Source organism: Myxine glutinosa, chromosome 5 (assembly GCF_964187855.1).
Source record: "Myxine glutinosa chromosome 5, kmMyxGlut1.1, whole genome shotgun sequence".
NCBI classification, from domain to species: Eukaryota; Metazoa; Chordata; class Myxini; order Myxiniformes; family Myxinidae; genus Myxine; species Myxine glutinosa.
Window position 1 is genome coordinate 156,920,501 of NC_136265.1, and position 25,366 is coordinate 156,945,866.

The following is a 25,366-nucleotide window of genomic DNA, read 5'->3' on the forward strand; positions in this document are numbered from 1 at the left end:
GATGAGGGATTCGCAGGTGATGGAGGAGAAGCGAAGAGGAAGAGGACCTGGTGTAAGTGGTGACCAATATGGTCGTGCGTATGATGCGCCAGGGGATTTAATAAGCTTGGGGGTCGAGATGGACCCGGGTGTTCGTGAGAGGCCGTTGGTGAAGTGTGCGACAGGTCTGGTGTGCGAAAAAGGAGGTGAGCGAGAAAGTCCGACTCTGGGGTGTATGAGGAAAGAGTGCGCTGTCAGAAGTAAGGAAGAGTGTCCACCTGTGGTGAGTGTTACAGAGGGTGTAACGGGAGAGTGTGCGCGAGAAAGGTGTGTGACGGACAGGTGCATGAGGAAAGAGTGCGCTGTCAGAAGTAAGGAAGAGTGTCCACCTGTGGTGAGTGTTACAGAGGGTGTAACGGGAGAGTGTGCGCGAGAAAGGTGTGTGACGGACAGGTGCATGAGGAAAGAGTGCGCTGTCAAGAGTAAGGGTGAGTGCGCTGTCAGGAATGGAGGTGAAAGTAGTGAGAGTGACATGGAGCGTGAGTTAGTTGTGACAGGTGAGCGAGGATGTACACCTGGGATGGAAGGATGCACACCTGGAATGGTAGAGCGTGAGTGGGAATGCACGCTGGAATTGGTGGTGAGGCACGTGGTTGGGTGTGCGAATGAGGGCACACCTGTGATTGTCACAGAGGAGGTGACCGAGGAGGGGGTGCGAAGCGGTGTATTGGTGAGGTGTGCGACCAACGAATGTGTGCCAAAGTGTTCGGTGGTCAGGTGTGTGACCAAGGCTGTGAGTGGAATGAGGGTACCTGGGTGTGTAAGGAAAGGTACGAGGAGCATGAGCACGGCTGGATGTGTGAGCAAGGAACGGGCTTCGGGGTGTAAGCATGCAGGTGAAGCATCGACATTAAACGGGGTAGAGTTTAGAACGACTTATAGCCGAATCGGGCCCTCGGTGCGTGCCGGGCCTCGCTTTGAACGGCCGCGTCCAGGCTCCACTAGGCGGAGCTGGCAGCCCGATAGAAAGGGTCGTCATGGCGACCACTTTTTGGTGAGACGTGCCGGCAGGTCGAGATCGGGGCATTGGATGGCTCCACGCCGAGGTGGTGCGTGGGATCTCGGCACGGGTAAGCCCCCGTCCCTGCACCGAGTGCCGGACGCATCCAGCCGCTGGCACAAAACAACCAGCATCCATTGCTTGGCTTTACGAAGCCAGGCTTTGGACAGGAATTGGCGCACCGAGAGGCAGTAGTGAGTAGACTGGGTGATGAGGTTAGTGTTTTGGACCCAAAATTAGAGAAAAACAAAATTTGATGATTGGCAAGGGATTGGCAGTAGTGATTGGCAGATGATGGGCAGTGATTGGCAAATTTTTAATTTGTTGAAATTTGACGTGCAAAATTGATAGTGAGAGACCCCCGATGTGGTGGGATGGCAAATCCACCATCCTTCCCATGTGGGGGGCAAATGCGCAATAGATTATGGGGTGTATGGCAGTGAAAACTAGCCCGGGTGGGTTAGGATATTGTGTGTAGGGATCTAGCGAAGATGACAGTAGGTAACGTTAAGGTTAGTTAGTGACTGATACCTGTAGTGGGGACGCAGGTAGATTAGTGTGGATTATAATGACGAGGGAGCGCAATAGTTAAAGGGACAACTGGGAAGCGCAAGTTTCAGAAGGGAGTAGTTAGCTGAGATGATGCTGTGTGTGTGAGGATTGAACAGGTGTGATTGCACAGGTGTGCAACTGGACAGGTGTGTGGAGCAGTGTGTGAGTAGTGGGTGTTGTGGATCAGCGCGAATGCGCTTGGGGAGAGAAGGGTGCAGGTGGCACCAGGTGTGAGAGCACAGGTGTGCAAGTACAGGTGTGTGGAGAGAGTTGGAGTAAGTGGTACGGAGTGGTGTGCATGGTGCGAAGGTGTGGATGGGGGAAGAGTGGACCCCCTTTCACGAGTACCCGGGGCGGGTAGTGTAAGTGTTAGGTAGAGGGTACAGGTAAATTGTGGATGGATATTGGCATTTGTGGTGCGGTTGCAGAATGGTGTTGTGAATGGGTGCATTAGTGTTGTGGAAATGGCTGGGCGTGTAGCCTGTTAGTGTGTGTAGTTGGTTGGGCACTCCACCACTGTGAGGATGTCGGCCAGGTGAGGCCGCAGGTGGGCTCTGGGAGCCGGTAGAGTTGTGGATGGGGCCCGAGGATCCGGAGGACGGACCCGGGTAGCCCAGTGCCAGAGAGGGCACCGAGTGGGGAGAGTGCCAGAGGGCCTTCCCCAGGTAGTTAGGTTAGGGTAAGGAGCAGGTAAGCTCGGAGGCAACTGCAGTGGTGGAGGTGTGCAGGTGGGTAGACCCACTGGGAGAGGTACACGCCACAGCCCAGAAGTTGTGCGAGGGCACCGGGAGATGAATCGGGGGAGTGAGACCCCAAATTGAAAAGCACCACAGTTTGGCCAATGGGAATTGGTTTTTAGAACCCATAGTGTAAGAGGGCCAATGGTTTGGCCGGAGGAAGACCCCGGGTAGTGTAAAGTTGTTAAAGTCATTTAGGAAATAGTTAGGATTGAAGAACCTGTCGCACCATACGCAGCCACTTACCTGTGATGATGATGACTCCACACCTGTGTTTTCTTTGTTTTGTGCAGGAAATGAGAATTGCTGTGAGGATTTGTGAGACGCATCACGACGTGGATGAGACATTGGGGTGATTCCATCTCTCCCTCCCTAGGAGGGACTGATGTTGAATTGGTAATGGCAAATTTTGATGTTGAGTTGAAAATGGCAAATTTTGATGAGAGTTGAAAATGGCAAATTTGATTGGTTAGGAGGGAGAGAAGACGAATTTGGTATATGGGAGGAACGGGGAAGACAGTAGGGATGTTTGTTGATTTGTAAAGTAGATGTTTATGGGTAGTGTTGTGTTTTGTGGATGCAGTAAGGGGTAAGGGAGGGGCCATGTAGGTTACCTGGTGGGGGGGGGGCGTACGATAGGAACGTACCTGTCTCACCTGGTTCCCATGTGCCCCCAGTGTGCATCACCTTACATTGCGTGCACTTTTGCGCCCTTACCACCTTACTCACTTGTTTCTTCTTTTGTCTCCCACCTCCGAGGATCTGGCTTTGGGGTAGAGAGAGAGGAGAGAGAGGTGCTGGCTGCGCAGTTGTGGGCCTGCACTTTCGCTGTTTGCTGCCGGGATCGATACACCATATGGACCGCAATGTTTGTGGCCACCCACAATGGACCGCAGTTCGTTTGCGGCCAAGCACCACCCGGGGATGGACCTATGGATCAACGTGGCACCTATGCCATACAGGTGAACCACTAATAGTTAACACCACCAAGTGCACCACAAGAAGAGCAAGAGACACCTGCAGGGTTAGGGGTTGTCGAATTTATTTTTATTCCAATGAACAATGGTGACTGCACCGATTGGTGGTGGGGTGGTGCTGTTGATGCTCGGGAAGGGTGCTCTGCACGTTATTAAAGGCCGTCGGCCACAGAGCACTCGTGGGTTGGTGTATCGATGTTGGCAAGCGCGCTCTCTCTATGCATAACATCTGCATGTGTTCCTCCAAAAACAGGTCCTGGATCGTAGTGTAAATAGCAGCGTAGTCGTGTAAATAATGCTCCCTACCGGCTGTATGTTTAGTTTGAGAATTCTTTCCGGATTCGGTTATCCTGTGGGTGTGTTTCTGTGAGGAGAAGGGTGCAACGTCGCAGGGGGACATATTTACTCATTTGTGAATATCTGTAAAACTGTCGCACTCAGGGTAGAGTTAATAGTAGAGGGAACTACATTGCGTGCCACACTAAAGTAGGTAAAAATTTATCGGGTCGGGACGCCCCGAGGGTAGAGAAGGGTGCAATGTTGCGAATATGGAATTTGGCCTCCATATCCGCTTGTAAATATTCCCCTATTTTCTCCAATACTCCCCAACTTTCCCCGATCCCCCATTCCCTAGTCCCATTGCATGTAAATAACAATCAGTAGAGCCGACCTTCCCCTTATTCCCCCATTAAATGTCGTGCCCAGGTCCACCGCACCACACGTAGACAACTTTCGGACATCTTCCTAGTTATTCTTATTCTATGTCAGTTAAGGCCTCGTCTCCATTAATTATGACTCTTCGTTGCACCAGAATGTGATTATATGGCATCAGTAGTGAGTTTAGGACCTTTCCCATACCTCCTTCCATCTTCTTCCCCAACAATTACAACAACAACAGAGGAGATGGCGGCGGAGCGGGGGAGGATGCGTCCTCACACCGGCTCGATTAGCGCCATAGACCATGCGCTCCACGGGGTTACCACGAAGGGGCTCCTTGTCAGCTCCTCGTCAAGGGCGGAGCCTGGTAAACCCCCCGCACGCACCCAATGAGAAGCAACGTGCCGATTCCACGACGCGGAGCTAACGAGCCGAGGGCGTGTCACTCCCCGCCGGATATACGCGGCCCCGCGCCGGATGTGACGTGCGATGCGCACCCAGCTTGGAGAAGGAAAGCCACCTGCGAGCGCTGAGTCAGATGCGCACCCAGCTTGGAGAAGGAAAGCCACCTGCGAGCGCTGAGTCAGATGCGCCCCCAGCTTGAGCAGACAAGACGCCATCCGAGCGCTGCGACCTCCCCGCATCTCTGGACCGGACCGAGTCGATTCTGACCTTTGAGCCCAGGTGCACCTGGAGCCATCGCTACCCGCCTGTCCTTTCCATCAATCCCCGTGTGAGTCAGCTTTGTCCCGTTTATCTGTCGTCTGTTGGGAATAATATAAGATTGTGTCTAAGTGCTTGTCTTTCTATGCTGTCCCTCTTGTAGTTGTAATCTAACCTTCCGCCTTAATATAACCTCCTCCGGAGGTCTTGAGAACTGAACCCCTGGTGTCGTATTGTGTTATTGTAATCCAGCCGGGTGTCTTCTTTTTCTTATTGAGCCAGCGTGGCGCGGCTTCGTCAACGTTCGAGTACAATCGGGTAATTTGTGCGGACACGACGGCCATTCCGCTCGGCCCACCTTAACATCAAAGTCGTGTCTGTAACAATATATATATATATATATTGTTACGGACACGGCTTTTAGATGTTATATGGACCGAGCGGTGGTGTATTTAACCGCGTCCGAACAGTTACTCCCCGATTAAAACCCGATTTCACCCGACGTTGACCAGATCGCCCCACGGATATTCAATCGGGAAATCTCTAAAGCGATCGCAAGAGAATGAAAAAGAAGAAGAAGAATACGGAGGAAGAACAGATTTATTATACACACACAAGCAATATTTTAGAGCGACCAATATTATTTACAGCAATAGATGGAAAAGAGCAGTCACACAGTGCATTGTTAACTTATTCTATTTCATTTACTTAATCCCCAAGACAAACGAGTAGGACAGGACGTTCACACTCACACGGTGGATATTGCAGGCAGGTAATGGCTCGAGGAGTCGAGGTTGATTGCTTGAGAGGAAGGCAAAGTCGGAGGCCGCAGCACCCCTCGCGGTTTTGGCGGGAAAACCTCCGTCGCGTATCCGCGGCCGTCACGCGCTGGCTCGGCACACCTGCTCCTCTTCCTGGGGTGGAGCCGTCTCCCTCCGTTCAGCGCGTCTCTCCAACGACAGGGGGATATTGCATGCAGGCAGGTAGGTAGGTAGGGCTTGCGGTGGATTGCGCTCCTCTTCCAGGTCATCCCCCAGCGTATCTCTCAAGGCCTCTCTTTGGTGCAGCCTCGTTGCTCCTCTCCAGCTCATCTCCAGTCATCTCCCATCTGCACTCCTCTCCAGTCAACTCTCATCTCGACTCTGGACTCAACTAGTAAAGCAGTCCCCTGCAGTCGCTTTTATCACCTCCAGCGAAATCAAGCCGCCGACTCCGAGGGCCCGCCTACCGGGTCACTCACCGCGGTGTTGATTGGCTGTTAGGGCTGGTTCACTCCTTCCCTCTTACGACGAGGTGGAGACACGCCTTTCTTCCCCAACCTTACCTCGTGGCCAATGGTGGTTTGAAGAAAACCAGCCAAAATGCAGAGGGCAATTGGAAGGGAGGTTTTGGGGAAACTGGAAGGGCCTATGCTTATTTTGTTTGATACAATGCAAAGTCAATCTAGTGGAAAACACATACTTAGCCTACATGGAATAAGGAAATACACTATTTAAAAGATATATCGTGACCTGCGTGTATGTTCTATGAAATTAATTAGGAGGACGGCTGCGACCATTATTTACATTACCAGGATGTTACCATACCAAAACCATACTCTTCACATCCGTTACCCTTCCTCCAAAATTGTTACACTCCTCAAAACCCGTTACACTTCCCAAAACCCGTTACACTTCTCAAAATCGTTACACTGCACCCTCCTTTCTTCAGGCACGTCCTCGGGCCTACTAGACTTAACTGAGTGTGACATGTAGGTGTAATTCCCTCTACAATTAACCTGACCCTGAGTGTGACAATTTTAAAACACAAATAAGTATGTCCCCCTATTGCATTGCATCCTGTCTAACAGACTCAAGCCCACAGCTAACCGAATTACGGAATTATTCTGAAACTATACATTTACGGTGGGGAGCATTATTTACAATGACGTGATTTCTTATTTACAACGCAACCCAGGACCTGTGTGTTTTTTTTCTTTTCTTTTTAGGGAACAAGAGAAAGAAATTCCTGTTGGGAGGGAGGAGACAGCACGCATTGCATCGATGCACCAGTACCAATACCACCAAAGCACCCAAACACCACAAAGCACCCAAAAACACCATCCGGTGCGGTTACCATGGCTCATAATAAACACAACAAAAGAACTGGTGGTGGTCTTCTCTTTCTCTGCTGGGCCGATGTTCTTCCCGACGTCTTCTGGCTTCATGCGGCCTATTTGGACATAATAAAAAGCACAACTTGTGTCCATTTTTATTTAGGGCCTCAGGGGCCAACGAAGGGTGGTCCCCCTGTTTGGCATAGGTGCCACCTTACCGAGGTCCGCAAGCAAGATTCCCTGGCCACTATGGCCGGTTTCCAACAGAGGTGCCCTGCCCCAGAACCTGGGGTCCATCAAGTGGTACTTGGCCGCCGAACAGCGGTCCATAAAGTGGTACATCAACGCAATGCGTGCTGGTTCTGGGAATCTCGGGCGCACAATGGCCACCTCACGCACGCTCCCCTCGGCACCCAATGGCGCACAGGTCATGTGGGAGACAAAAGAAAGACAATTGAGCGAGGGGTAAGGTCACAAGGGTACACGTCAAACAAGGCAATGCAAGGTGAAATGCGTACGGAGGGCGAAGTGAGAAAGCTCGTCCCTACCGTACGTCACCCCCCTGTCACCTACACTACCCTTGCTCTTACCCCATATTTACAAAATCTACCCATTTACAAATTCGTCACTACTGTCACGTCTTCCCCATATTTCCCTTATACCAAATTCGTCACCACAATCCCTCTACTTCAAAATTTGCCATCATCAAATTCATCATCAATCCTCATAAGGAGGCAGAGATGGAACATCAAAGCACAATGTCACACCCACGTCATGATGCGTCTCACAACCCAAACATTTGCACAGTAAAAAAAAATAATCAAACATGGCATGGTGTGGAGTACCTGTCACCTCAGGTGAGTGGATGCAGATGGTGTGAGGAGATCCTTCATCCTAACTATCCTCTAAATGATTTTAACACACTTTACACTACCCGGGGTCTTTCCCTGCCAATTCATTGGCCAACTTACACTATGGGTTCTAATAACCAATTCCCATTGGCCAAACTGTGGTGCTCCTCAATTTTGGGGTCTCACTCCCCCGATTCATCTCCCGGTGCTCTAGCACAATTTCTGGGCTGTGACGTGTACCTCTCCCAACAGGTCTACCCACCTGCACACCTCCACCACTGTAGTTGCCACCCGAGCTTACCTAGCTCCTCACCCTAACCTAACTAACTGGGGAAGACCCCTCTTGGATCTGTCACCCCACTGGTGCCCTCTGGCACTGGGCTACCCGGGTCCGTCCTCCGGATCCTCGGGCCCCATCCACAACAACTACTACCGGCTCCCAGAGCCCACCTGCGGCCTCACCTGGCCGACATCCTCACAGTGGTGGAGTGCCCAAACCAACTACACACACTAACAGGCTACACGCCCAGCCATTTCCACAACACCCACGCACCCATCCACATACCATTCTGTCACCCGCACCACAGATGCCAATATCCAACTACAATTTACCTATACCCTCTACCTAACACTTACACTACCCGCCCCGGGTATCCGTGATGGGGGTCCACTCTTCCCCCATTCACACCTTCGCACCATCCACTCCACTCCACAATTTCCACCATACTCACTCCACGACCATCCATTCCAATACTCCATACCATTTATTCCATACACCTGCCCTCCATTCACCTGTCGTTGCACACCTGTGCAATCTCACCTGGTGCCACCTGCACCCTCCTTTCTTCCTGGACCACTTGGTCATCACAATACACAATCACCATCACTCACTCATACACTGCTCCATCCACCTGTTCAGTTGCACACCTGTGCAATCACACCTGTTCAATCACTCCCACACACGGCATCATCTCAGCTAACTCCTCCCCTCTGAAACTTGCGCTTCCCAGTCGTCCCTTTAAACTATTGCGCTCCCACGTCATTATCAACCACACTAACCTACCTGCGTCCCCACTACAGGTATCAGTCACTAACTAACCTTATCGTTACCTAAGGTCATCTTCGCTAGATCCCTATCATTATCCAAGCCCTCCCTGGCTCGTTTTCACTGCCATAAACCCCATAATCTATAGCGCATTTGCCCCACTGGTGAGGGATGACAGAGTTGCCATCCCCCCCACAGCGGGGCATCTCCTACTACCAATTTCGCTCGTCCAAATCCAACAATTCAAAAATTTTCCATTTACTGCCAATTCTATTCACTTTTCTAAATTTCGTTTCAAATCACTACTATCACTATCACCATCACCCGTCTACTTATTACATCCTCTCGGTGCGCCAATTCACATCACCCGTCTACTTATTACATCCTCTCGGTGCGCCAATTCACATCTACAGCCCGGCTTCGTACAGCCGAGCAATGAACGCGGGTCGTTTTTTTTTTTTTTTTTTTGCCAGCGGCTGGATACGTCCCGCATTCGGGGCAGGGACGGAGGCTTACCCGGGCCGAGATCCCATGCACCACTTCGGCGTGGAGCCATCCAATGTCCCGATCTCGACCTGCCGGCACGTCTCAATAGAAAGTGGTCGCCATGACGACCCTTCCTATCGAGCTGCCCGCTCCGCCTTGTGGAGCCCGGACGCGGCCGCTCCACGCGAGGCCCAGCGTGGATCGCGCACGGCGGTCCTTTCGAACCCGCCGTGGCTCGGATCTCCGCTGGTTCTCGCGGCACGCGAAGCCCGGCACGCACCGAGGGCCCGATCCGGCTAAAAGTCGACCTAACCTTTAACCCGGTTACCGTCGACGCTTCACCTGCAGGCTTACATGCATACGCTACCTCTTTCTTGCTCATACATGCAGCCGTTCCCATTCTCCTCGTACCTTTTCTTTCACACCTCGGTACACTCACTCCGCTCACCGACTTGGTCACACACCTGACCACCGAACACTTTGGCACACATTCGTTGCTCGCACACCTCACCAATACACCGCTTCGCGCCCCCTCCTCGGTCACCTCCTTTGTGACAATCACAGGTGTGCTCTCACCCGCACACCCAACCACGTGTCTCACTACCAATTCCAGCGTGCATTCCCACTCACGCTCTACCATTCCAGGTGTGCATCCTTCCATCCCAGGTGTACATCCTCGCTCACCTATCACAACCAGCTCACGCTCCGTTTCACTCTCACTACTCTCACCTCCATTCTTGACAGCGCACTCACCCTTACTTTCGACGGCACACTCTTTCCTCATGCACCCGTCCGTTACACACCTTTCTCGCGCACACCCTCCCGTTACATCCTCTGTAACACTCACCACAGGCGTACACTTCCTCGTTACATCCTCTGTAACACTCACCACAGGTGTACACTCTCTCGTTACTTCCTCCGTAACACTCACCACAGGTGTACACTCTTTCGTTACTTCCTCCGTAACACTCACCACACCGCGCTTCCATGTACCCCCTCGCACACGCGCTCCGACCGGCTCACTCCTGACGGCACACTCACTCCTCGGCGTGCACTTTTTCCTCACACACCCCATGGTCGGACATTCTCGCACACCTCTTTTTTCGCACACCTGACCTGTCACACACTTCACCAACGGCCTTTCACGAACACCCGGATCCAAACCAATCCCCAAGCCGACTGAAGCTTTCCTCACATCATATACATTGCCACTCACCTCCGTACTTCGTCTCCGCCCCTCCTTTGCCACCTGCAAACTCTTTATTTGGTTAGTGAGCATCACATCATGATTTGAACACAGACCTTGTACATATTCCATGACTTCCTCCTTTATCTCCCTCTTAGCTTCCCTCCGTCTCTTCTTAATTTCACTCACCCCTTCTTCCACCTCCTCTAATTTTTCCTTTACCTCTTTCAGCTCCCGGTGCGTCTCCTCAAGTTCGTCCTCTAAGGCTACCGTGACCGTTTCTACGTGCGTCCTTACCTCCCGGTCCTTCGTCTCCATTACTTCTGTCACCTCTTCCAACCTCTTCGTCAATCCCTCATGTACCATTTGACATTCCTTTTGTGTCGCTATTAATTCATTTTTAATGTCCTTTTGTGTCGCTTTTAAACCCCCGATGATTGCAGTGTTCTTTTCCACTTGGTCCGCTAGTTCTTTTTGTCCCACCGTCAGCTGTTCTACTCCTTTCGTCAGATCTTCTATTCCCCCCTGTAACTTTACCGTATTATTTCTCACCTCTTTCTCGATACGCTTTTCGCCTCGCTTTACCTCCTCGCGTAGCCCCGAGACCTCCTCACTCACCCCTCGTCGTATTTCCTCCATCTGGTTCCCCATCTGTTCGATTTCCCGGGCGGATTGTTCCCCTATTTCCCGCAATTTGTCCTCCATCCTATTTTCTAACCCCATTAACCCATTTTTCACCCCCTCTAACTGATTCTCTTGAGCGGCCATTCTGTTTTCTACCCCCATTAACCCATTTTTCACCCCTTCTATCCCATTGTCTAATCCCTCAAATTTCTTGTCTAACTCCTTAAATTTCTTTTCTAATCCCTCACCGGTACCCCTCGCTTCGTCCCTCATTACCCCCATTTGGCCCTCCAATCGCTCACCCTGAGCATCCATCCGGTTCCCCATTACCCCCATTTGGTTTCCCATTACCCCCATTTGCTCACTCTGAGCATCCATTTTTGCTTCTAGCCCCATATTTGCCATTAGTATGGTTGCATTAATCTGCGCCATGAGGTCCCGCACATCAATTCCCGCTATTTGCGCAGCGGGCGCGGCTACCCCGCGCTCGTGCGAGCCGCCCCTTTGTGCGTCTGATACCACGTGCGCGAGAGCGCCATTTTGCGCGTCTGACACCCCCTCAACCGCCTCCTCATTGCTCTCCTCCTCCCTTTCTTCCACATACATTTCCCCTGGTTCCTGGGTTACCCCTAACCCGTCTATCTCCCCCACCGACATCCGATCGCCTTGATTGTCCATGGCGCGATCTCAAAATTCGGGTTTTATAAAAAACACAATTTCGGCAGCTCGTAATTTTGACCAAAAATTTTTTTTTAAACTTTGGGCCTAACAAATTTAGTCCCAGGTTCGAATCCAACTCCTCGACACCAATTGTTACGGACTAACACAATTGGTGTCCAAAATTTGGGCTAAATAAATTTAGTCCCAGGTTCGAATCCCACCTCCTGACAACCAATTGTTACGGACACGGCTTTTAGATGTTATATGGACCGAGCGGTGGTGTATTTAACCGCGTCCGAACAGTTACTCCCCGATTAAAACCCGATTTCACCCGACGTTGACCAGATCGCCCCACGGATATTCAATCGGGAAATCTCTAAAGCGATCGCAAGAGAATGAAAAAGAAGAAGAAGAATACGGAGGAAGAACAGATTTATTATACACACACAAGCAATATTTTAGAGCGACCAATATTATTTACAGCAATAGATGGAAAAGAGCAGTCACACAGTGCATTGTTAACTTATTCTATTTCATTTACTTAATCCCCAAGACAAACGAGTAGGACAGGACGTTCACACTCACACGGTGGATATTGCAGGCAGGTAATGGCTCGAGGAGTCGAGGTTGATTGCTTGAGAGGAAGGCAAAGTCGGAGGCCGCAGCACCCCTCGCGGTTTTGGCGGGAAAACCTCCGTCGCGTATCCGCGGCCGTCACGCGCTGGCTCGGCACACCTGCTCCTCTTCCTGGGGTGGAGCCGTCTCCCTCCGTTCAGCGCGTCTCTCCAACGACAGGGGGATATTGCATGCAGGCAGGTAGGTAGGTAGGGCTTGCGGTGGATTGCGCTCCTCTTCCAGGTCATCCCCCAGCGTATCTCTCAAGGCCTCTCTTTGGTGCAGCCTCGTTGCTCCTCTCCAGCTCATCTCCAGTCATCTCCCATCTGCACTCCTCTCCAGTCAACTCTCATCTCGACTCTGGACTCAACTAGTAAAGCAGTCCCCTGCAGTCGCTTTTATCACCTCCAGCGAAATCAAGCCGCCGACTCCGAGGGCCCGCCTACCGGGTCACTCACCGCGGTGTTGATTGGCTGTTAGGGCTGGTTCACTCCTTCCCTCTTACGACGAGGTGGAGACACGCCTTTCTTCCCCAACCTTACCTCGTGGCCAATGGTGGTTTGAAGAAAACCAGCCAAAATGCAGAGGGCAATTGGAAGGGAGGTTTTGGGGAAACTGGAAGGGCCTATGCTTATTTTGTTTGATACAATGCAAAGTCAATCTAGTGGAAAACACATACTTAGCCTACATGGAATAAGGAAATACACTATTTAAAAGATATATCGTGACCTGCGTGTATGTTCTATGAAATTAATTAGGAGGACGGCTGCGACCATTATTTACATTACCAGGATGTTACCATACCAAAACCATACTCTTCACATCCGTTACCCTTCCTCCAAAATTGTTACACTCCTCAAAACCCGTTACACTTCCCAAAACCCGTTACACTTCTCAAAATCGTTACAATATATATATATATGTATATATATATATATATATATATATATATATATATATATATATATATATATATATATTGCGGTTTTCCAAAGCCCATTCCCTTACAAAGGGGAGATTAAGCCCCTTTTTCTCCTTGGGTCTTCGAACCGCGAGACTGAGTCGCCACTTCCGGGCAGACGTGGAAAAGGGTCTCGGGACAATTTCGCATGTACCTTGAGTACCCACGCCGCAGCGTAAAACGGGGACCGAGTCTCACAAGAACCATGCGTAATTAAGTACACCCGAGCGGATGGCATACCACGTGACCCGTGCTGTTACCTTTCTTATTGAACCCGATCAAAGCGATCTAATTCGTACCATGCTTAGCCGATGATGGAAAACACAAGGTGGTCGAATCAAAGGAATAACACGATTTAATTATTATTTACACAATGTACAATGATTCGGTAGAAGAAGAGACACAGGGCAGTCTTAATCAGTCTTACTTATTTCCCCAGACAATGGGCCCACTTACACACACAGGGAGATGGAGGAAGAATGTTCGTGCACCGAACGCACCTGCTTCGGTCACTCCAGGAACAGTTCACCCGGCATGGCCCTCTGGCGGTCACAGCACGTATCCCGGCGAAGGCAGGCAGGCGGGAAAATCCTCGCAGCGCATATATCGGTAAAGGCAGGCAGAAGGAAATATGCGTGTCTGTGGCCCGGTGCGGGTCTCTCTTTCCAGCCGCTATTAATACTGCCCAGAGCGCGGGGAGCAGGGCAAAGTTCGTATACACAGAGTTATTCGGTTCCTCCAATATGACTCGACACAATGCAATCTCACGCGCGTATCCTCACAACTCCGATTCGTAACTCTTCTCATGGGCTGCACAACTCATCTGACTCCTCGGGGATCTCAACTGAACCGAGCAGTCCGAACTCATAACTCAACGGAGGACCCCGACTCATAACTGAACACAGCGCAACTCCCCTCATAACTGAGGTGGGGGGCTCTGGGCACAGGGTTATATGGCCCCGCCCTAGCCCGGATCGAATGTTCCAAACCCCGCCTTTTGCCGCAGTGGTAAGTCACTCCCCTCGAGCCCTGATTGGCGGCTCGCGCTTACCGTTGGCTCCTCCTCCGCCTTCCTTCGGCCTTGGTCGACTTGTTCAGGCCTACCTCGTGGCATTTCGCGCCAAAACCAAAAGAATCGAGGCATCGTAAGGGGACCTAATTCTCATTATCCTACTCAATGCAAAACTAACACAGGAAAGGTCTACGCTTTACATTCACTAAGAAATAACTGAGCTTGAACGAGGCTACATGTTGTAGTGTAACTAACTAGGAGGGGAAAGTAACCTTTATTATAAAACCACAAAACCGCAACAATATATATATATATATATATATATATACATATAATTTTTTTTTTTTTTTTTTTTTACAGGTTTGCGACAAGCTTCTCATATTACGGAGTTGCCATGAACCTTCAGGGCTTTGACATGAACATTTATGTGTTGATGTTGATGTTTGCTGCGATTGACATTCCTGCCTATCTTTCGACATTCTATGCAATCACCAACATTGGTCGGAGAGTTTCTCAAGCAGTCTGCCTTTTGCTTGTTGGTGTCATTTTCATTGTGACCATCTTCTTGCCGTCAGGTTACAGTCGCACTTGTTTATTTTATGCAAGACAAGTATTTATTATTTATTTTAAAATAAATATCTGTCTAATTGTTCCCAAACAATGATTACTCATTTAATGATGAGGAATTGCAATGTGCTCATGAAGGCCAAATAATATAATCAGTTTCTCACCCTCTATGGATGTGATTTTGGTATTGGTGATCATTCGCCCTGCCTCCTTGGTGAGATATATCAATGTAACAATAACATCAATATATTATGTCGTGCTGATTATTGTCACGAGCAGATCATACCCATCCGTTTGCGCATTCCTTGCTGAAAAAGTATAGTCTGTGTTTTGCAAGAAGACCACAGATGTTTGTTTGGTGTGCGTCTAAAAGATAATAGATGGCCTGAAATCTAAACGGTCTGAAGGGTTTATAACCTCCAAAGGATGTAAATGCCTGAGGGTCTAAAGTGTCTATAAACGTCTAAGTGGTCAAAAGTTCTAAATGGTCAAGGGTTCAAGCATTTCAAAGGGGTCTAATGATGTCGAACATGTCTGAAAGGTTTAAGGGGTCAAAAGGGTGTTGAGGGACTTAAGGTGTGTAAAGGTCTAAATGGTCTTGGGTTCTAAAGGGTCAAAAGCATCTAATGGGGGTCTTAAGGGTGTTACAAGTTCTAAACGGTCTTACGTGGTCTTGGGGTTATATAGGGGCTTGGGGTTCTAATGGGGTCTATATAGTCCAAGAGTTCTAATGTGTCTAATGGAGTTGAGGAGTTGTAAGGGTTCTTAAGGATCATAGGGGTCTAAAGTGTCTATATGGTCTTAACATATAGAACCTCCAGAGCGGTCAATTTGACCGCAAGCACATGTTTGGTAGGTGACTGAGTGTAATTCTTTTGTTCACAGTTTTGATTTTCCTTGACTTTTCTTGATTCTGGGTGTTGAATATTCATACAAATATTGACCTCCTGACCTCAACCACATTTAAGATATACAGACAATTATACCTAAAACCGCCACTGCGGTCAATTTGACCGCTAAGGAAATGTATTCCATAAAGCACAGCTCTACACGACTACTGTGATGAAGAAGAATCACACTACCCTAACTGTTTACCAGGGTAAGAGAAAGAAGAATGTTTTGTTGCTCAGCACCCTGCACCCTACTGTAGGTGTGAAAGATAACCCCACGAAGCTTCCTGAGACTGTTGCTTTCTATAATTCAACAAAGTACGGAGTGGATATTGTTGATCAGATGACCAGGAAGTACTCTGTCAAGGCAGGATCTCGCAGATGGCCATTTCATGTGTTTTACAACATTCTGGACCTGGCTGTCATAAATGCGTGGGTACTATTCAAGTCAGTGACTGGGAAACACATCATCCGCCGAGACTTCATTGCGGAACTTGCTGACGAGCTCTGAAAGGATACTTATCAGTCATCACCCCGGGAATGACAGCAGTTGAGTCGCTTGGAGGAGGGGCCTCCAGCAAAGCGCATGCGGAAACAATGCCAAGTCACCAATTAAAAGAACAAAACGGTGGACACCTGTGCAATGTGCAACAAGCTCATATGTGGCAAGTGCACTGGATAAGTGGTTAAAAAGTGCATAGCTTGCAGTCAGCTGTAAAAACAAAATGGTTGGCAGTTGTGTGATGTGCAAAGAGTTTGTGTTTCAACTCATCTCATCATTACAAGCAATAAACATGTTTAACAATTGATTTCTTGCTTTACTTCATATCATGACAAGCCTTTTTCATCAGTGGTCAAAATGACTGCTGTCGGAGGTATTGGGTAGGTGGGTAAGGCTGGCAGTTCTAGTGTTAAAGGTTCTAAAGGGGTATATGAGGTCTTCAGTGTCTTAGGGATATAAAGTATCCAAAGGGTTTTAAAGGGACTTATGGGTCTAATGGGGTCTCTAGGGTCTAACAAGGTCTATAAGTCAAATGGGTTCTCAGGGGTCTCGAGTGTCAACGGGTTATAAAAGGACTTAGGGGGTCTTACTGGTCTTAGGAGTATGAAAAGGCCTCATGTGCCCAGCAGGGCCTTAAGTGTGTTAGGGCTCTAAAGGGTCTACACTCTAAGCCTACAGTGTCTTAATTGCCTAAGGGTTCAAAGGGACTAATGGGTTTTAAGGGTCGATGGTGGGCTTAATTGTTTCTCGGGGGTCTATAGGGTCTCAAGCGGTCTAAAGGTAAACAGGGGTCTTAATAATGTAAATGTTTAATGGCATCTGAAGGATCTAAAATTTCTGAAGGGTCTTCGAAGGTCTAATAAGGGGTTTTATCAAGCTGAAGGTTAAATATGTTAGTTCAAACAGTACGTAATTAGGAGACATATAGTCACGTGGGTTAGTGGCTGGACATTATACGCTCCATTATACAGTCACGTGAAAAAGTAAGTACACCCCATGTAAAGTTTTGACTTTTTCAACATATTTCAACATACAGCTATTTGATCTTCATTTCAACAATATTGATAGATAAAGGTGATATAATATAACAAATATCATGAAACATTTACATTTTGTAGTCCATTGTATAATTTAAATAAACATAAATGCAAATTTCGCATGGGGAAAAAGTAAGTACACCCCATGAAATGTTTTTTAAATCTTTTTAACATATGTGGACATATCAATATTTGATCTTCATTTAAACAGTATCTATAGATAAAGGTGATCTAATCGAACAAAAAACAATGAACAATTGACTTTGCAATAATTTATTCAACAAAAAAGTAACAGAGATGCCATTTCCTTCTGTGGAAAAAGTAAGTACACCCTTGGCTCTAATAGGTGGTATTGCCCCTTTTGGTCAGAAACAACCTCAAGTAGGCGTTTCTTATAACTGTCTACGAGTCTCTGACATCGACTGGGAGAAATTTTTGCCCACTCCTCCATGCAGAATTCTTTGAGCTGTGCGATGTTTGAGGGGTTTCTTGCATGCACAGCTCGTTTCAAATCCCCCTCACAACATCTCGATGGGATTTAGATCCGGGCTTTGACTTGGCCATTCCAGAACTCTCCATTTCTTTCTTTTCAGCCATTCCTTGGTGGATTTACTGGTATGTTTAGGGTCATTGTCATGTTGCAAGGTCCACCTTCGGTTGAGCTTCAAATTTCTGACAGATGGCCTCACATTATCCTCAAGTATCCTCTTGAACAATGAAGAATTCATAGTGGATTCTACGATGGTGAGCTGCCCAGGCCCTGATGCAGCAAAGCTGCCCCGAACCATAATATTTCCACCACCATGCTTTACAGTTGGTATCAGATTCTGGTGGTCAAATGCTGTCTTTGGTTTTCGCCAAACATGTCTTCTGGTACTGTGGCCAAATAGCTCTACCTTTGACTCATCTGTCCAGAGCACATTGTTCCAGAAGTGCTGGTCTTTGCCAAGGTGTTCATTGGCAAACTTTAGTTTTGCCCTGATGTTCTTTCTGGACAGCAAAGGTTTCCTCCTGGCACACCTCCCATGTAGATCAAATTTGTGCAGACTCTTTCTAATGGTAGACTCGTGCACTTTGACATCAACAGTGGCAAGAGCTACCTGTAGGTCCCGTGATGACATTCTGGGGTTCTTAGAGACTTCTTTCAGCATCTTGCGGTCTGCTCTCGGGCTGAACTTGCTGGGGCGGCCTGGCCTGAACAAGTTGGCAGTTGTTTGGAATCTTCTCCACTTGTAGATGATCTTCTGGACAGTCGAATGATTGATTTCAAATTGTTTGGAGATCTTTTTTAATCCCTTCCCAGACTCGTAGGCATCTATAACCTTCTTTCTGAAGGCCTCAGAGAGCTCTTTTGATCTCGGCATGGTGACGCCGCACACTTCAACAACAAAGAGCAAACCAAACTAAATGTCTGAGGTTTAAATAAGACAGGTTCCTCCAAGATCCTCTCGGACGATGTTCTAATCATTTGCACCTGAGCTGGTGCACCTGATTCTAATTTTAGGTATTTGAAGTCGTGATAAATGTAGGGGTGTACTTACTTTTTCCACATGCGAAATTTGAATTTATGTTTATTTAAATTATACAATGGTCTACAAAATGTAAATGTTCCATGATATTTGTTATATTATATCACCTTTATCTATCAATATTGTTGAAATGAAGATCAAATAGCTGTATGTTGAAATATGTTGAAAAAGTCAAAACTTTACACGGGGTGTACTTACTTTTTCACGTGACTGAATGTAGATTATCATGAAACACGCCCTTAGTGTTGCAGATTCTCCCATGGGAGAAGTCAGTGAGTTGGAGCTGATTTGTCAGATCTGATGAGTCATGAAGATGATAATTCTTTGTTGATAATTTCGACTGCACTTCAAACTTGTTCAAAGGAACTTGTACAGGGGAGTGTGTGGTGACGACTGTTCGTCTTGTACAATGTAGCAATGGCCAGTGTGGCTTGTTATTTCACCTACACATTTTAGTTTATAACATAATATTTTCTGAAATATGGTGAATTACTTTCGTTCTTTATATTGTGCAGAAATGAAAATTGTTCGTGCTTCACTTGGAATTATTGGAAAAGGAGCTCTCGCAGGTTCTTTCAGCATAATCTATCTGTATACTGGAGAATTGTATCCAACTGTGATCAGGTAAGAGCAGATAGGATTGTGAAATGTGTAAAGGACTATTATGGGGGCCTTGTGTCATCCATTTTGGACAATTCTCAGATACTCTGCCGTAATGTATGTTTAATCTTGCATTGCAGGCAGAATGGCCTTGGAACGACAGCCACCATGGCTCGAGTGGGAGGAATGTTGGCTCCTCTGATTTCTATCTTCCAGGAAGAGTACCCTTTTCTACCACAGATTGTATATGGTGTGGCATCATTGCTTGCAGGACTTCTGGCTTTGCTGTTACCCGAGACACGAAATCGGCCACTTCTTGACACTGTAGAAGAGATGAAGTTTCAACAGCAGTGGTCAGTCTTGCCATTTTGTATAGACGGCTCTCAAGGAACTTTGTCTTTACAACTAAGTTCATCATCAATTTACATGTTGTTCGCCCCCAACATACTTTTTTAATTGGAGCACGCTGTCAGCAACGATATCAGCAGCACACTAACAACAACAACAAACAACATGCATTTTAAAGGCCATTTCCCCTGCTAAAGCGGGGGTTAGCCTTGCGGTCCCCATGACAATCTTCTCCATTTTGCCCTATTTTCTGCATCTCTCCTTGTTAACCCTCTTGCCCGCATTTCTTCTTCCACCATCTTTAGCCAAGTCTTTTTTGGTCTTCCCTGTCTTCTACTTCCTTCTACATTCATTTCCATCACTCTTCTCAACCAGTCACTTTCATCCTTCCTCAACACATGACCAAACCATCTCAACCTGGTCCTCTTCACAGCATCAATCACAGGCTCTATTCCCATCATCTTTCACAATTCATCATTTGTCTTCCTCTCTCTCAACGATACTCCACACATCCGTCGAACCATTCGCATTTCCACCCTTTCCAACCTTCGTTGCTGCTCTACATTCATTACCCATGTCTCGCTCCCATAAATCATAACACCTCTCACACATGCAGCATACACCTTTCCCTTCAGCTTCAACGACACACCCCTCATCATCAGCACGCCACTCAATTCCCGAAACTTCTTCCATGCACATCTCACTCGAGCAACCGTTGCCGAGTCTGATCCACCTTCTCCATTCAGCATGTCTCCGAGGTAGCAAAATGTTTTCACACCTTCCAGCTTCACGCCGTCTCCAAGATCCAACTCAACATTTCCTCAATCTGCAGCTCCCTCTGTGCATACCTTACATTTGAATGTAGCTGCCATACTGGTTAATTACCCTCTCAGACCACGACATTTTTGATGAACCCATTCAGCGCACATTGTACACTGAATGGAGTTCACTCCGACACCCTTCCTACACACAGCACAGGGCCACTTCCCAGTTCTTTCCACCTCACCACATGCTTTACCACTTGCCATCACCTTCGTCTTTCCGATATTCACCTTCAGACCTTTTGTCTCCATACATTCCTTCCACGTGTTCATCTTTTCCTTCAGTCCATCCATACTTTCCGCAATCAACACCAGATCATCTGCATACAACAACTCCCATGGTAAACCCTCCTTTACGTTCTGAGCCAGCACCTCCATCACAGCTACAAATAGTAGTGGACTTAGTACCGACCCCTGATGCACTCCCACCTTCACCTCAAACTCACCGCTGTTTGCGTCCTTCGTCCTTACAGCTGTGCGCGCTCTTTTGTACATTGCCATCACTACTCTGACCAACCATTCCTCCACTCCTAACTTCCTCAATGCCCATGTCAATACTTTGCGTGGAACCCGATCGAATGCTTTCTCCAGATCAACAAACCCAAGAAACAACTTCTTCCTCTTCTCCATGTACTTCTCCTGCAACTGCCTCACAATGAAAAGCACGTCTGTCGGTCCTCTTCCTGGCATGAATCCAAACTGCATTTCGTCGATCTTCACTTTCTTCCTTATCCTCCTCTCCAACACCCTTTCCAATACCTTCATTCCATGCTCCAATAACTTTATCGCTCGGTACGAGCCACACTCCAGAGGGTCACCTTTCCCCTTGTATGGAGGGACGAGGGTACTCAGTTCCCAATCCACTGGAATGCGGCCTTCTTTCACCACCAGATTACAGATCTCTGTCATTCTCTTCACACCCCAACTTCCTGCTGCCTTCAACATATCTCCCACAACTCCCGTCGGCCCTCCCGCTTTTCTACCCTTCATTGCTTTTATCGCTTCCTCAACTTCCTTCTCAGTTATCTTCTCTGCCGGTCCTAAAACTGGGTTACTCTCTATGTTGCCATCCCATTCATTCTCTGTATTCAACAGCATTTCCATATATCTTTTCCATCTTTCTTTAATTCCATCTGGGTCGACAACGATTTGTCCCACTTCATCCTTCAAGCAACTCACCCCCATCACATCACACCTCTCTTTCGCTATCTGCTTTGCAATCCTGAATACTGCTTTCTGACCCTCTTCCGAATCCAAGCATTCTCCGAACATTTTCCTACATGCCTCCTGCGCCTTTGCAACCTCTTTCTTTGCAGCCTTCCTGGCTGCCTTATAACGTTCATGCTCTGCTGTTTCTGCTCCCATACCCTTCGCCTTCTGCCACTCCTTGAACTTCTTCCTCTTCTCGTCAATCCTCTTTCCAACTTCATCATCCCACCACCATGTTTCCGAGTGCCTCGGTGGTCCTTTTGTCCATCCACATACCTCACCAACGGCTCCCAACAGACTAGCTTTCATTGACATCCAACCACTTTCAAGCTCAACCACATCATCCTCGACCCTACTCAGCCTCTCTTTTAATGCCTCCCTTACTGTCACCTCTTTCAACCTCCACACCTTCATTCTCGGTTGGTACTTCACCCGCCGAGCTCTCCTCACACCTTTCACCCTTATGTCGCAGACAACAAAGTGGTGCTGTGAAACAGCCTCCTCCCCCGGGATCACCTTTGTGTCCCGGAGGTGCCCCCTATCTCGCCTACGCACCATCAGGTAGTCAACGGTTGTCGTCGACCCACCTGACGTGTATGTAACAAGCTTATTATCCTCTTTCTGGAACTGAGTATTACAAATCAACAAATCAACTCCATCAGCAAACTCCAAAATCCTTTCACCTTCTCCATTTCTCACACCATATCCATAAACCCCATGAACTCCGTCAAAACCATCCATACTCCTTCCCACATGTCCATTTAGGTCTCCTCCTACCACAACAACTTCCTCATCTTTCACGTTTTCCATCAGCTTCTCTATCGCACACCAGAACTTGTCCTTCTCTTCATCGCTTCGACCAACCTGTGGAGCATATCCCGAGATGACGTTCACCAAGAGCTTTCCAATCATCATTTTCACCATCATCAACCTATCACTCACTCTAGTCACACTCACCACACTGTCTACAAACTCCTCAGAAAACAGGACACCAACACCATTCACGCCCTCCAGGCACCCTTGCCACACAAACTTGTATTTCTGTCCCTGCCTACCCTTCACCATTCTCACACCACTTCCCTTCCATCTCGTCTCTTGCACACAACATATGTCCACTCTTCTTCTGACCAATACTTCCACCACTTCTCCTGATCTCACTGTCATTGTCCCTACATTCCATGTCCCAAACCTCAGAAACCGATCTCCACTTCGGGCTGTACCCTGCCCACATGTAGTTGTAATTGTCATGGTTCTCTTTTTGAGGCAATGTTTTTATGGCCGGATGCCCTTCCTGACGCCAACCCTCTTAGTCGCCTCTTACGACACGCAGGGATACGGCGTACCTATTCTTATCCAGGGTACACACTGGGAGCTAAGGTACACACTGTATACACAGCAGCACACTAAGATATAGTACCTAGTGCATCACGTGTTCCATGGTCTCTCAGATGATCTCCTCTTTCCCATGTCTGCCCCCAATCTCACAGCTATAAGCAAGGTCTTGAGGATCTAACGACTTGCAAGAAAGAGCCTGAACTCCAGGAAGTCACATTCGACGCCTCCAACAATACCATGCAATCACCTTCTATTGAAGAGTCGCAACATCTATGAAAATGAATATCCCCAACGTGGCTGATCTTTGTTTTAAAATTAATTGTAGTTAACTCACCTTTTCTCATTAAGTTAAAATTACTAATTTGAATCAAAGAACTCGAATGTTTTATCAATTAACCTCCCCCCCCCCCCCCCACCCCCACCCCCTCCTCCGTCCCCACCACATCATTGTCTTCAAGATGGAAGTGCCCATTAATTCCACCTTGAACCATTCATCCATTCCTTACAAAGGTCTCTTTGAAGAATACAGGTGCAAGGTGATGCAAAAACTGAGGCTATGTCGATTTTTGTCATTTCCATATTTATTTTCCAAAAGTAACAGTATTGCATAAATATTTTTCAAGATCTTGCAATTCTTACTGCAACATGCATGATCTCACATTTTACAATGTGCTACATGCTTCCTCGAGGAAGCTAGGTGAGTGCACCAGTTACCTGGAAGGTGGTACTACAGAAAAGATTTTCAGATAATATGGCCTCTCTGTTATTATACATGTGAAACCAAGGTACGATACAAGACAGGACGAGATTTAATAAATAATATTTATTAATCTCTGCTGTCTCGCTTTGAAATACTTGTCCTAATTATTACTGATTAAAAGAAACACTCAATTATTTAAAATCCCTGGATTATAAAGCGCACGTCACAGATATCAATACAGCTATGCATGAACTCACGGCTTCCAGGGTGGTAACTTATCTCGGATAACCAGATCGTACAAATTAAACTTCAGCTGTTTCCAAATTATTGAGGTCGTCAGTGAACACGTTTGAAACACTCCAGTCCCGTGGGTGAACAGATTGAAAAGTCCGACCTGCCGGTGACGTTGCAATAAGTTTTGTCAGGTCAAGCTGAGCTACGTTGGATTTGGAAAATGCTCGCTGTTAAAGAACCGCAATTCATACCAGAAACTCAAGAGTGAGGAGGACAGTGTGGAGGAAGATCAGGCAGTGTGCGCATTGTTGTCTCACTGCGACCAGAGAGGACATTCTTGCTTGGATATCTTCTCCGAGACACAAGCAAGGCAGCATTTGTGGAGCACCGATCAGTCGATAAGATCGACCAGCCTCCGCAGGAATGCAGCTAGTTCTTTAATCAGGACTTGGAGTGTGGAACCAGTCGAGGTCCGCATGTAGCACCCACGTCCCTCATTACTGGGTGCTGGTTTTGAAATGCAATATGCCTTAACAAACAGCCGTTCCTCGGTTTGCATGATTTGTATTTCACAATTGTGGATAATTACTTCTTTCTTTCCAACAGACGACACTGAGTCATTTAGTTTCTTTTCCTCTTGCAATAACAACAAATAGACAAGTATTAATATTCTGTTATCGGTTTCTGAACACGAGGAAAATTTACCTTCTGATCGGCAGGCATAATATAATCAAACTTCGCATGCGAACTTTCCAAAGTTTCCAAAGTAAGGGTGTTATTACTCCCTGACTATATTTACTGGAACTTCACAGATTACCTTTGGTTGGAAAACTCGGTATGTGGAGATGGATTTTGCGAGTCAATTCATAATCATCAGATATTTTGGCTGCAGTGTGTAATTTCTCTAGTTTTTGTTCATTCAAATGCATCCGAATGTCAGAATGCACGCACTGCTTAAACTACCCCACTAAAATCAACTGCCTTATTCTCTCCAATTATTTCACCATTTCCACTATCGATCAAACAACGTCTCCTTTTCCCAAGCAAATTCCACGAGTGTCACCATCTTTCTTCCTGCACTGCCTGAACTTCTGCTTGTACGCTACTGGAACGAATTCATATTCAGCGCCTTCAGAAAGTATTCACACCCCTTGAATTCTTTCACTTTTTGTTGCATTATAGCGGGAATTTAAAATGTATGTAAATTGAGATTTTTTTGGTCAGTGAACTACACATAATACCCCATAATGTTAGTTGAATTCTTTTTTAAAGAAATGTGTTGTGTTAGTTTGGCGAACCAACACATTCGCCAAACCAAGTCATTCACCAAACTAACACATGCAACAAACTAACACATGTGCCAAACCAACACATTTGCTAAACCAACACATTCGCCAAACCAACACATGCGCCAAACCAACACAAGCGCCAAAC

At 47.4% G+C, this 25,366-nt stretch overlaps 1 protein-coding gene across 1 annotated transcript in view; it reads left to right on the plus strand.

Annotated features, from left to right (window-relative positions):
- The window catches only part of LOC137426894 (solute carrier family 22 member 6-B), a 95,469-nt gene extending 71,637 nt beyond the window's left edge, over positions 1-23,832 (plus strand). The window contains exons 7-10 of the mRNA XM_068115896.2: positions 14,521-14,735; positions 19,201-19,309; positions 19,426-19,638; positions 23,151-23,832. Coding sequence (XP_067971997.2) covers positions 14,521-14,735; positions 19,201-19,309; positions 19,426-19,638; positions 23,151-23,274 — 661 coding nt within the window. The 3' untranslated portion in view covers positions 23,275-23,832. The remainder of the gene's footprint in view (positions 1-14,520; positions 14,736-19,200; positions 19,310-19,425; positions 19,639-23,150) is intronic.
- Positions 23,833-25,366: the final 1,534 nt, after the last annotated feature.